The sequence below is a fragment of the Sus scrofa genome, chromosome 5, assembly GCF_054392235.1.
Source record: "Sus scrofa isolate SSC_HxYL_T2T_F1_AM1 chromosome 5, Sscrofa_HxYL_maternal_Yorkshire_Landrace_v2.0, whole genome shotgun sequence".
In the NCBI taxonomy this organism is placed as follows: Eukaryota; Metazoa; Chordata; class Mammalia; order Artiodactyla; family Suidae; genus Sus; species Sus scrofa.
Genome location: NC_139387.1, coordinates 38,448,812 through 38,461,529, shown reverse-complemented (window position 1 = coordinate 38,461,529; position 12,718 = coordinate 38,448,812). Strand labels below are relative to the sequence as shown.

Below are 12,718 nucleotides of genomic sequence, written 5' to 3'. Positions count from 1 at the left end.
CAAAAAAACTTGGACAAGGAAACAATGGATAGGTAATTAATCAACTGAGGACTGGCACATTTAATTTATAGTACAAAGATATAGGAAGACAGTATGAAATAAAGAACTCAAAGATGAAAATTTACTTTTATTTTTCCTTTAACACTTTTTTTTTGGGGGGGGGGTCTTTTTGCCTTCTCTAGGCCCGCTCCCACGGCATATGGAGAGTCCCAGGCTAGGGGTCCAATCAGAGCCACAGCCACCAGCCTACGCCAGAGCCACAGCAGCACGGGATCTGAGCCGTGTCTGCAACCCACACCACAGTTCATAGCAACGCCGAATCCTCGACCCACTGAGCAAGGCCAGGGATCGAACCTGCAACCTCATGGTTCCTAGTCGGATTCGTTAACCACTGCCACGACGGGAACTCCCCTTTAACACTTTTGATTTCATAAAAACAGCTCATAAATTCAAAAGGTCTGAGTTAGATTTTGCTGAGCTAGGTGGGCATGAAAAAAAATCAAAGGAGAAGAGAGTAATGCATTATTTTCAAACTGGATCATCAATGCTTGAATACTTAATGAGTTATTTTAAATTCAATTAAAAAATTGAATTCCTTTAAAATATACAGAATTAATATCACTGACTAGGAGGAGAAAAAGATTTACTTTTAGGAAACAAAACACACTGTCATTAAATTTGAGTTGCTTGAGTCAAACTATTACAAATGGGTAGGGTCAAGGGAGGGAAAAAATTTATTCTTACTAGTATAATTAGAAACATCACAGAAAATCAACTCTAATATATCAAGAAGATGATATATATACACAAAGGGGATGGGGAGGGAGGGGAATAAAAAAAAAACAGCTCATAAAATTGTTTTTGGCATGAAGTAACTAGAACAAGTAAAAAGGTGTAAATACCTATGCATGAGCTTGTGTACTGGAAAGGCAGTAGAATTAAAATTTATCAAGCACCTAGTAACTATATCAAGCACTAGGCTACTTCATCTCCTCATAAAATACTATACAGAAGGTATTTATCCCCCCTTTTACAGACAAAGAAGGAACAACAAAAACATAAAAAGCAGTTAAAAAGGTTATAGTTCTAAAGCAAATTTTTCTTTCAACTTGAAAAACTAAAGGATAATAAAATATTCATTTATATTTTCTAATATTATTTAACTTTTTAAGAAGGAAGACATGAACACATTCTAAGTAGATTCCTATTTCTTACTTGGCAGGGTGTTAAAGAATGAATTGAATTCTTCATTGATCATTTTTCAGAAATCCAAAAGAATACAACCTAAGAAATGTTTCCATGAATTACTTCCACTGCACAAACTGATCAACAGTACATCCCTTAAATTGTCATGGCATGATACGCCATCCTTTATTCAATCTTTTGCCAAAGATAAACAACAACACAAGTTATAAGAAGAAAAAAAAAAACCCAGCAATCATATCCTTGAACGTTCATACTAAAATGAAGTCTCCTGAAATCTTTTGAGAGAAAATTTCTAGTTGATGCGAGAGGGCTTAAAGTGTCCCTCTTTCCATTCCCAAAGCAACTAGCTTCCCAGAACTCACTGCCTACACTTAATGGACAACCTTCTTTTTATACCTCTAACCTGTCCTCGTGTCTTCTTTTTTTCTCCTGAACTTATTAGCTAGTTAATCTTCCCTATGGCACAATTTCATTATGCAATTTCCTTCACTAACATCAAAGGATTTTAGAGATACAAAAATCTTGAGAGAGCACCAAACTAAGTTACAGATGAGCTAACATGGGCCATTAAGTGATTTGCCCAGGATCACAAATAATGAAGAATAAAAACAAGGATCCAATTTCTTGACTATTTCAATCCCCCTTTTCTACTTCTTCAAATAGTTGCTAACTTTCACATCACCTGGGAAACTTTAATATCTGGGTCCCATGCCCAGAAACTGTGACTTAGTCTGGGTCTAGGCAATTTTATGAGCAGTGGGAATTTTTTTTTTTTGGGGGGGAGGTCTTTTTAGGGCTGCACCCACGGCATATGGAAGTTCCCAGGCTAGGGGTTGAATCAAAGCTAAAGCTGCAGGCCTACATTACAGCCACAGCCATGCAGGATCTGAGCCATGTCTGTGACCTAAACCAAAGCTCACAGCAACGCCAGATCCTTAATCCACTGAGCAAGGCCAGGGATCGAACTTGCATCCTCATGGATACTAGTCAGATTAATTTCCACTGAGCCATAAAGGGAACTCTGGGAAGTGGGATTTTAAAAAAACTGGTCAAATGTTTGTAGCAGGGCAGACAGGGTTGCGAATCTCTATTGTACAGTTAAATCCAATCACAGTTTAATCTTTAAATGTTCTGTCAGGACCCAAAAGACTCTTCTTTTACTTTTCCCAGCTTTACTGAGATACAGCTCATATATAACTCTTCTAACCAATCTTACTATTTTATTTACCCCAAACTTAAAATCTTCTTTATTCTTTCCCTAGTCTCTTTCCCCAAATCTGCCCCCACATCTTTACTCATATCCTTCTCCCCATCTAGAATACTTTCCCTCTTCTTGTTCTTTCTACACACACACACACACACGACTACTGAAAAACAAAAACCAAGCTGCTTTGATCCAGGTGTTTACATGCAGAACATGTATAGAGTACTTGGGTGCACATATGAGGGACCACTAATTCAGATATAAAAGTAGAAATCAATTTGGGGTCAGAAAATGTTTCTTGGAGAATACTGTACATGAACTGAATAATGAAAGAGACCTGGCTGGGCATTTGGTAGTGGTGATGAGGAGTCAGGAGGGTAAAAAAAGTCACAATAATTCAGTCTGAGAAAACAGCAAGATGTATGAAAATGAGGACAACTGATATGACTGGAGGAGTGGGCTTGCTTCTGGTACTAAGGATGTATGACAGAAACATGGATGAAGCTAACCTGGCTTTAACATCCTCTACTATGAGAAGCTGCAGCTATGTTAGCTGAGAGTCCCAGACAACATTTGGCTGGATCTTTACAGCAGCTGGCAGTTCTACATGTGGAATAGCTGTGTGAAATTTCCTATGAATATCTTCCTCTTCCACCTAATTTTGCATATAGATTAGTGGAACCTTTCACAAAGTAATGTAGGTTTCAAACCCTACAGATCATCCTTTATCCCTCTCTTTCTTTCATATATGACAGCCTCAAATCATACTAACTCCATGTCCAAAATATCCCGAATTTAATCACTTCTCAACACCGCCACCACTGGTCCAAGTCATCCTATTTTCTTGCCTGGACTACTGCAGTAATCGCCTTGTTTTTCTCTTTTTCTTGTCACGTTCCCTCCCTCACCCAGTCCATTTATTACATGACAAAGGGATCTTTTAAAAATGAAACTGTATCTTAAAATCATTTCCATTAAACTTAGAATAAATCCAAATTATCTACCAAATCTTTACAAGACTCCATGATCCGATACCTGCTACTCCATTAAGCTTCCACCTTCTTTATTCATTACACTGGCCCTCTCACTTGTCCTTTAACATGTGAAGTTCATTCATTACTATATTTTCATGAGTAGAAACATTTGCATTTGCTATTGTCTGTACCTGAAAAGCTCTTCCCTAGCTCCTTCAAGGACTTCCGCTCTCAAAAGTCTGGTTTCCATTCAAATATTACCTCCTCAAAGACAGCTTCTTTGCCTGCTATAAAACTAATAATTCCATCCACTCACTTATTAATCAATTTTATAGTAATTATTACCAGAATTATATTATTTACTAAATGTCTACATGCTAATTCTCTGTCTTCCTTCATTAAAATATAAGCTCCATGAAAGCAGGAGCTTTATTTGCCATACTCTTCAATTCTGCAACAATTCTTCACTTATGGTAGGTACTTGATAACACAACAAGTGAATAAATCCTATAAAGCTTTATTCGCTAGACTCTTGGAATCTCTGGGTTTAACATCTGTAGTTTCTACTACGCAAATGGCCCTCTAGGGTAATGACATTTAGTAAGTAATATGCAGCATCCAAGTTTCAAAGAAACTTCCAGTCCTCATGTTCACATAGTTACAAAGTAATACAATCCTGGCTCTACTGTTTACTATCTTTAGCCTTTAGTGGGGTTACTGTGAAGATTAAATGAAAAAAATTTTTTAATTTTTTAAGACTTTTATTTTTTTCCATTACAGTTGATTTACAATGTTCTGTCAATTTCTACTGTACAGCAAAGTGGCCCAGTCATTCATACATACATATATATGTACTTTTTCTCACATTATCCTCTACCATGTTCCATCACAAGACGATTAAATGAATTTATATTCATTATCAACTACTCTAAATAGCAACTGACACATAGTCAATACTGAATAACGAGTAGCTTTTGAGGGGAAGGTGAGGTGAACATGTCTATGGAAAGAAAGTCAAAAGGTGGTCATAAAGGTGAAGATAAAATGAGACAGTCTAATGAAGCAATGGTAGTCACCTGTAAATAACTGTTTTCTGGGGGAAAAGTGCATCTACAGCTGTCTTCTTGAACTTGGAAGGCAGCAAAGACCTTGAGATGGATCCCATAAAATTGTAAAGACTTTTAACTCTTGGCTGAAACCAAGGTACAGCCTAACAGGTTTTCCTTGTCTTGACAAATTAAACCCCTCCCAAATCGACCCCATGCTGTAAATGTTGTTTCCCATTACAGTAACAACCTTATTCATAGTCTCTTTGAGGCCGCTATCAAACATGATCTCATTTGGAAATCCTGTCCTGATCATTATTCAAGATACATGATTATTCCTGCTTTTGAAATATCCAGAAAATTCTGTACTTCGTCCTCCACTTTATGGTAAAATAACTTGTGTATTTATCCTGCTAAATTATATATAATAAGGACCATATCTTGCTCATGATGCATTCAACATCTACTGAATGCCTATTGTGTACAGAGTACTGGGAATACAAAGGCAGTGAAAACATGTAATAAATGCAGTAACAGCACAGGAGTGTGGACACTGTACAGAGATGGCATAAAAGAGAATGCTATCTTCTACCACACAACTGCAGTATCTAGCATGATGCAATATGTATGGTAGGCACTCAGTAAGAATCTGTTAAACTCAATTCCTACCTCCTTCTTGAAGCTCTCTTACACCGCTGTAGCTTACTGTGCCTCCTTTCTCCAATATGCGAGCCTGTCCATACTGTCCAACATGACACCTTTTAACCTACGTTATCTAATATTTTCTATATAAATGTTCTGACAACCTTACTGCCGCCCCCCACTCCCCAACAATAACATGTGCTTCTAGAGAGGAACAACTTCCAAGGCATTCAGTATCAATTCAAGTATCTGTGAAATGATCCTAAAAGCTACCAAAATGTGTCACATGCCTAACTATATTCTCAACAGCATTATTTCTGAACCATTCCACCTGGGCTCTGGTACTCCACAAGCAAGTAGCCTTCATATAGGTATTCGTAAAATAGGAGGCCAAGGGGATGTTGTTGAAAGCATAAGACTAGGCCATTGCTTTCAAGCCACGAGTTCAGATCCCAGAAAGACAAGTTAATTTCCTTCCCTAGCCAGAGGTCTGGATCCTCTGAGAATTCAGATACAAATGTGTATAATGGATTCATCCAGACAGCAGTTAACCTAATGTGTCTATGTAATAGATATATAAGATGCACTCTGTAAAATAGTAGTTTCCTTTTTCTCAAATTCTCCTGGGCCCTAAATCCTGTTGGTAAGAAAGAAAAAGTCATGCCAACTACACTACCACTTAATTTAAATGCCCTGAATAGCTAGGGGAAATTAATTCCTGGTTCCTTCTTCATTCCAATCTAGTACTCAGCTTCAGTGAGCCCAAGGATCCCTTCAAAAAGTAGACAACATATTTGGATACAAGATTCCATTCACCAGCTTCTACAGTTATCACTTGATGCACAGCAGTCACATGAACCCCTGGATGAAAAGTTATTTACGTATTTGGATAAAATCATACTATACTAAAACATGTGATCACATAAGCCTCCAGTCCAGTATTTTCTAGGTACCCTTACAATACTAAACAATTACTTCCACCCAATTCTGGCAAAATGTAGATTGAAACAGTCCTGAATCCATTCCAAAAGGAATTCCCTCCCTTGCTTAAACTCAATCAATGTCTCAAGTTTTGGAGAGGGACTCTTCCTTCTCCACCTTTTCCACTTATAATCATTAAGAACACAAAACAGATAGAAGACCTCCATTTAAATGGCTCAAATTCCTACTGAACTTTCCTAATCTGAATACAGAGTTAATGGTGGTACTAAATGCACTTCAGAGACAAAGAACTTATCTAGCCCAAGACCCAATTACAATTGGTTGCCACAACATCATCGATCTATTCCTGCCTACTTATTCCTTCTACCTCTCCCCATCCTTTATTAAGGTCAGCCCCTCAAGTTTTACCTTTCTGACTTACACTACCAAAGTCCTGACCCTCAAGTCTCACATGGTAGCTGGTGTTCTTCTCTGACAAGGTGTGTGTTCAAACTACTTAACAGCTAAAAGACCTATTTAGCCCTGTTGGGTCTATCCCTAAGAGACTAGGAATTCAGGCTGGGGTGGGGTGTTCTTTTTGTTTTTTACCAGTTGTAGCTTCTAGATATGTACCACTGGAAAGGAATAATTGTATCCTGACTTGGGACATTACAGTTCTAGATGATCTAAGGTTCATTTTTCCGTAAGCTACTACCTACAACGTTAGTTAAAAGAGTAAGCCAGGCATTTAAAATGCTGGTTCACCCATACTACAGTAATACAGCCATTTCATATAAAACTCCAAGAGGAAACATCTGTCACATGTAACTTATTTTTAAATGAATAAGTACCTTAAAATACTCTTTCTAATGCAAGTAACTTTGCTCATTTATTAATCTTTGTATATCTTTAGCCATCAACACAATCATGTGCACAAATTAAGAAGTCAATAAATGTCTATCATACCAATGAAATAACTATATTTCAAACCTAATCCATGCTATATCTTAGCCCAATTAGAATTTCATACTTGTAGGTTAAAAAAATTAGATCAGATTTTTCAAGTCTATATAGCTGATTATATTGTAAATAATTGCCTTTCTCATTCATTAAATAACCTTGGCTTCTCAAACACAATTTTCCCCCATTCCATTATCTACTACTTGCTCTGATAATTATGGGCTTTAAAAAGAAAACAAAGTAAGTTCTTTGCAGTTATTCTATAAAAATAAAGGAGAGCTTTAAAACAACTAGCTATTTCCCATGTAAGGGTTACCAGAATGGTGAAAGTAGTAGATTTCAAACTATAACAGTCCCAACAAACTGCTAGCTAATATTCCCTCAATAACTAGAATGAACACTTGTGGATAAATAAGCAACACTTTTTTGTGTAATTAAGTTTTAGAAATACGTTTTCTACTTAACTAGAGGAAAACTGTTAACATCTATAAGCAATAATTTTATGTACTAATTCTGCATTAACAAAACTGTTTCACAGCAAAAGGCTACAAAAGATTGAGAGAGAAAAAAATAGATGGAAACTATATTTATCTAACAAAATTAAGTTTTTTCCCTCTATTAAACTTCAAAACAAAATCAAAGGGTAAAGTGGTATGACAAACTATTCTGATACCCATCAAAATTTTGCCTTTTATTATATTGGGAAAGAATTCCAAATCAACTGATTTTTATTTGAAGCTGATAAATTACTTGGCCACCAGATTGTCTCCTTCAGTTACTCTATTATTCTGTAACCTTTGACAGGAACTTGCATCCCTTTTAACATTCCAATCCCACTAGAGATATATGAGATTAGCAGTCTCTGACATTAACAGAGGTGACAAATCTTATATATTAATATAAGACAGTTTGGAAAATTAATTTGAAGAACACAGGAAGGCTTTATAATTTAGTTCTATAAAAATTTTATGACATAATAATAGTTAACATTTATTGAGCGCTTACTATGCGCCAGGCACTGTGCTAAGCGCTATAGAAGTATTACAATACATAAAAAGAAATAAAATCTTATATATGGAAAAAGCATTGAACTGTGAATCAAAAATAGGTTCTATACCCAGACTGAGCTAAAGTCAAAGAAGTATTTGCTAAACAAAGAGAATATTTCACAAACTACTAGGTAATGGGCTTATATTAATAAAAAGGCCAAAAAAACACAAACAAAATGACCTATTTAACTGACCAAACAAAACCTTTTATTTCCTCTAATTGAAAACATGGAGGATATCTATTTTTAATTTGTTTAGCAAATCTTCAAAAATACTGCATATGAAGATACAAAAGATGCAGAAATAAATTTCAACCTACCCTACAGCCAAATAATTTTGAATTTGAAAGGTCTGATATAATGAGGTTTTGCTATGTAAGTGAAATGAGGAAAACTGAAAATTAACTATCTTTCCTTTTAAACTCTAGAATAAACTCACAAGGGCAGCATTATTCTTTATTGGAAGTTATTGTTTTCTTTAAATAAAGTATCCCAGAATAAATACAAAATTCTTACTTTGTTGCCCGTATAAACTTGCCCCAAACTGAGACAGCTGACCTGATGTAGATGGTGATGCCAGCATCTAGAAACAAATTAATTATATTAGAGCATAAAGAAAGTACACAGAGCATTGCATTTACACTTTATAAATTTGTATGACATTATCATATGTGAGTCAAATCCACTTCTCAATCTTTAGAAAAACATAAAACAAATATTGTATAATAAATTCTATGTTACCTAAGAGCATATTGCAACTGGATATCAAACTGTGCAAATAAAATTAATTTTTGATCACTACAAACTTTTTTTTCCCCAAGTTACTCTAAACAAAACTATGAGAGCATCACTATTTTAAAAAAAAAAGGCAAACTAGGCTAACAAATACATGAAGACAGTACCTCAAAAAGACAGCCTCTATAAATTTATAATTAAAATTACTTGATTAATACATTAACTACATCAAAAATTCAGTTTAAAGAGCAAAATAAAATTACCTAAACAGAAGTTTTGTATTTTGCACTAGTTCCTGATTTTTATATAGAAATAATTCATGTGTATCAAATGGGTAGAAAAATCTAACAAACACACAACCATATAATAAATGGAGAGATGACACAATACCAAAGGACAAGCCAAAAATACTTATTAAAAAAATGTATAGACATGCAATATAATGGACACTGCATGTACATTCATGGCACTTGTGTACAATGACTGTCGATGTATTACATTGTCTTTTCCCCCCCCCCAGAATAAAAGTTCTTTGAAGGCATGTTATATTCATGGAACATGCGATATTCTTTTTTTTTTTTTTTTTGCTTTTTAGGGCTGCACATGCAGCATATGGAAGATCCCAGGCGAGGAGTCAGATTGGAGCTACAGCTGCCAGCCTACACCACAGCCACAGCAACACAGGATCCGAGCTGCGTCTGTGACCTACACCACAGCTCGTGGCAACACCAAATACTTAACCCACTGAGCAAGGGCAGGGATCAAACCTGCATCCTCATGGATACTAGCAGAGTTCATTACTGCTGAGCTACAATAGGAACTCCACACATATTCATTTTTAAATTCCTCATAGAGACAAGCACTACATACGGCAGTGCTATATACAAACTAGATACTTAAACTGGGGAAATGAAAACATGTATGTGTAAATGCATGTTTGTATACTGTCTTATATTAAGCAACTATCGAAACACCTGCATTATATTAGATTATCATCTAGTGAAAGAACAGAATGAATTATACAACTAATTATATTCCAAGCCACAGTGTGATGAGTGCTCTCAAGGAAGTATAACGTATCACCAGAGGAAGGTAATTCTAAACAAGGGTGAGGTAACAGAAATACTTCATAGAGTGGTAACATCTGACATGGATACAGATGGTGACTTCCAGGCTGAGACTGTGCAGTGGAGAGAGTATGATAAAAGTTAGTGACATGATTAGAATATAAATTAAGAAACATTAGTGACTGAACAATAGGATAATTAGGGAAAGGCAATAAGGCCCACCCTATGCCTTTTAGGAAATAAAAGACTATGAAGGGGGAGGGGGCAGATGTAGAAGGTCTTCTCAAATGTTATACAAAAATGGTCACTAATTGCGGCAATAAAGAAAAAAAAATAATTTTAAGCCAGGAAGTGACATGATCAAACTATGCGTTAAGATAATTCCAAGAGCAAAAATGGATGGAAATGGTTAAGATACTAAGCTAGAACAGTAATAGTGGGACTACAAAGCAGTCCTATTGACATGGTTGAGGTATAGGGGAAAGGAGAAAGGTGGAGGATCACCAGACAGCTAACTATTAAGACCACTCTGGTTTCTAGTGAAGAATTCTGCTGACACTGACCACATTAGGAAAACCAGGAGGAGAAATACTTAAACAGCAGAGGTTTTCTTTTTTTAAAAAACAATACATATTTTGTGCTATTTCATGTCAAAATTCTTATTCTGAAATTCACAGAAAAATTTATAAAACAGTAGTTTTAAAACTAATGATATACACCAGACTCTTCTGAGGTAGGGTTGAGTTACATACTACTCTAAAAACAGCAGTATTTAAATACAGTAACAAATTTTCTAAAAATGCATCAAATCTTATAAATATTTCTTCTGAAATCCAGAGGGTACACAATCTAAACAGTTAAAGTGAAAGAATATGCATTTTTTGCCTAAGCAAGTTCTTCTATTAGGTACAACTGTCGTTAACCACTACCACATAATTACAAATATTTTAAGCACATTAAAAGTTCATTTCCAAATTGCTAGAACATGGTCAAAGAAAATGTATAGCATATAATGATGCTTTAGTTGGTGACAAGGTAAAATGTTTACATAAAAAGTGGCTTAACAATCATGATTTTCTGTTATCATTATAAGCTATAAATCAGAGTAAGAGTATTGTTTCTAAGGGTTTGAAACATAAGACGCTGACTTAGAATGATCCATAATGGAAACATTTGAGAATAGACCACTAAAAATTTTACTTTTCCCAGAAATGTATATCTTTTTGGAATATGTAACTCCCAAGAACAGACGTTTTAGTCCACTTTCTCACAAAGGCTACACATTCACAACTGAGTTACAGGTATGCCAACATATCACCCCTCTCAGCTCTGGGAGATTAAGTAGAGAGGGAGATACAGGACAAAGGTAAAGGGGGAATGGCTCCCTGGGACAAATAGTTGAGATGAAGAGCAGATGAATCATATAATATGATACACACCCATTCACCTGTGTATCATATTATATATTATCATTTTCTCTATGTGTGAGCACATGAAGAAGGTTCATAACAATGCTTTACAAGAATAGGAAGGCAGTTTTTAATATTTTATAACCTTCAAACCATCCCAGCAAAATAAGCACTGATTAGCTATACAGAGGTTAAAATGACAGCCTCGTAAGTGTCAAAAATTCAAATATATAAGTTCTTATAAAATCAATCCCAGTGGTATGCATTTTTAAACTCTGAAAGCATGCCTCATGAAATGTATTAGTGCTAAAAATGGATTTAACATACAATGGAGTATGGTGTAGAAATGCTATTTATGATGGCAAAGAAAATGAACAAGAAATGTACCCTGGCACAGCAATAACACAACAGAAAATTTGTATTTTTAAATGCTGAAAGTTAATTACATAAAGGTAAATTTCTTAACTTTAGATCAAGAGACACAGGGCACATAGCATAAATGGAAAAAGCCCTACTTGGAGTCAGAAAAAAATCTAGGTTTGAATCCTGATTCTGCCACTTACCAATGGGAGAGCTGAGCCTCTGTTTCCTTCCTGTAAGATGGAAATAATACTACCTACCTCACAGAGCTGAAGTGAAGATTAAATGAGATAAGATTCGTACATATTAAGTGCCTAATAAATGGTAGCAGCAGCTGATAGTAATCTAATCTTCCTCCCAATGCAGGACTTTCATTAACAGCAATCTGAGGGGCAGCCTTTGGGGAATTTATTGAATAGTACCCTAATTTTATATGCATTTTTGCCTAAAAAACTAAGTTTATCAACATGAATTCTAGGTAAAATAAGGAGCAGAACTTCAGTTCTTAGAAGGGGAAAATAGCAGAAAAAAATTAAATGTTACACCATCAGTAGAATGATGAAACCAATTAAGTAGGTTACTGTATTACCAGTCTAAAACTATCACAATATTCTTCCTTGTTTCTCAGTCTGTAATACACACTTCAGTCAAGCAACAAAAAAAACCAAGAAGCAACTGAAGAATAGGATGGTAATTCAAGTTATTTCCGACTCAACAAAGAGCTCCTTTATCCTTTTGCTTAATATTCTGAATGTCGAGGGAATCAACAAATTAGAAACTTGCATTTTTAAAATTATTTCCACTGTTACTAGATATAATTCTGAAATCCACTACCAAAATAATGTCTAAAATTATTTTGTTTTTACAAAATGTATACAGGAAAACTCAGTTACAGGCAAATGTGGGTCCTTCTACCAATCCGTAATAGCATAGAAATATTAATTATTCTATTCCTCTTATGCTTCTCAGTAGTGATCACCTCACCATTATTCCCTCCAATAAATGTACCTTCAAACACAAAACCTGTTTTAAGAAATATTAAAATTAGTTTTGTCAAGAAATAATTTTCTAGGAGTTCCCGTTGTGGTGCAGCGGAAACGAATTCGACTAGGAACATGAGGTTGTGGGTTTGATCCCTAGCCTCGC

The 12,718-nt window shown here is 35.4% G+C and overlaps 1 protein-coding gene across 1 annotated transcript in view; it reads right to left on the bottom strand.

Annotated features, from left to right (window-relative positions):
- The window catches only part of CNOT2 (CCR4-NOT transcription complex subunit 2), a gene marked incomplete at its 5' end in the record, with an annotated part of 77,798 nt that overhangs the window by 27,386 nt on the left and 37,694 nt on the right, over nucleotides 1-12,718 (bottom strand). The window contains 1 exon segment of the mRNA NM_001243417.1: nucleotides 8,518-8,584. Coding sequence (NP_001230346.1) covers nucleotides 8,518-8,584 — 67 coding nt within the window.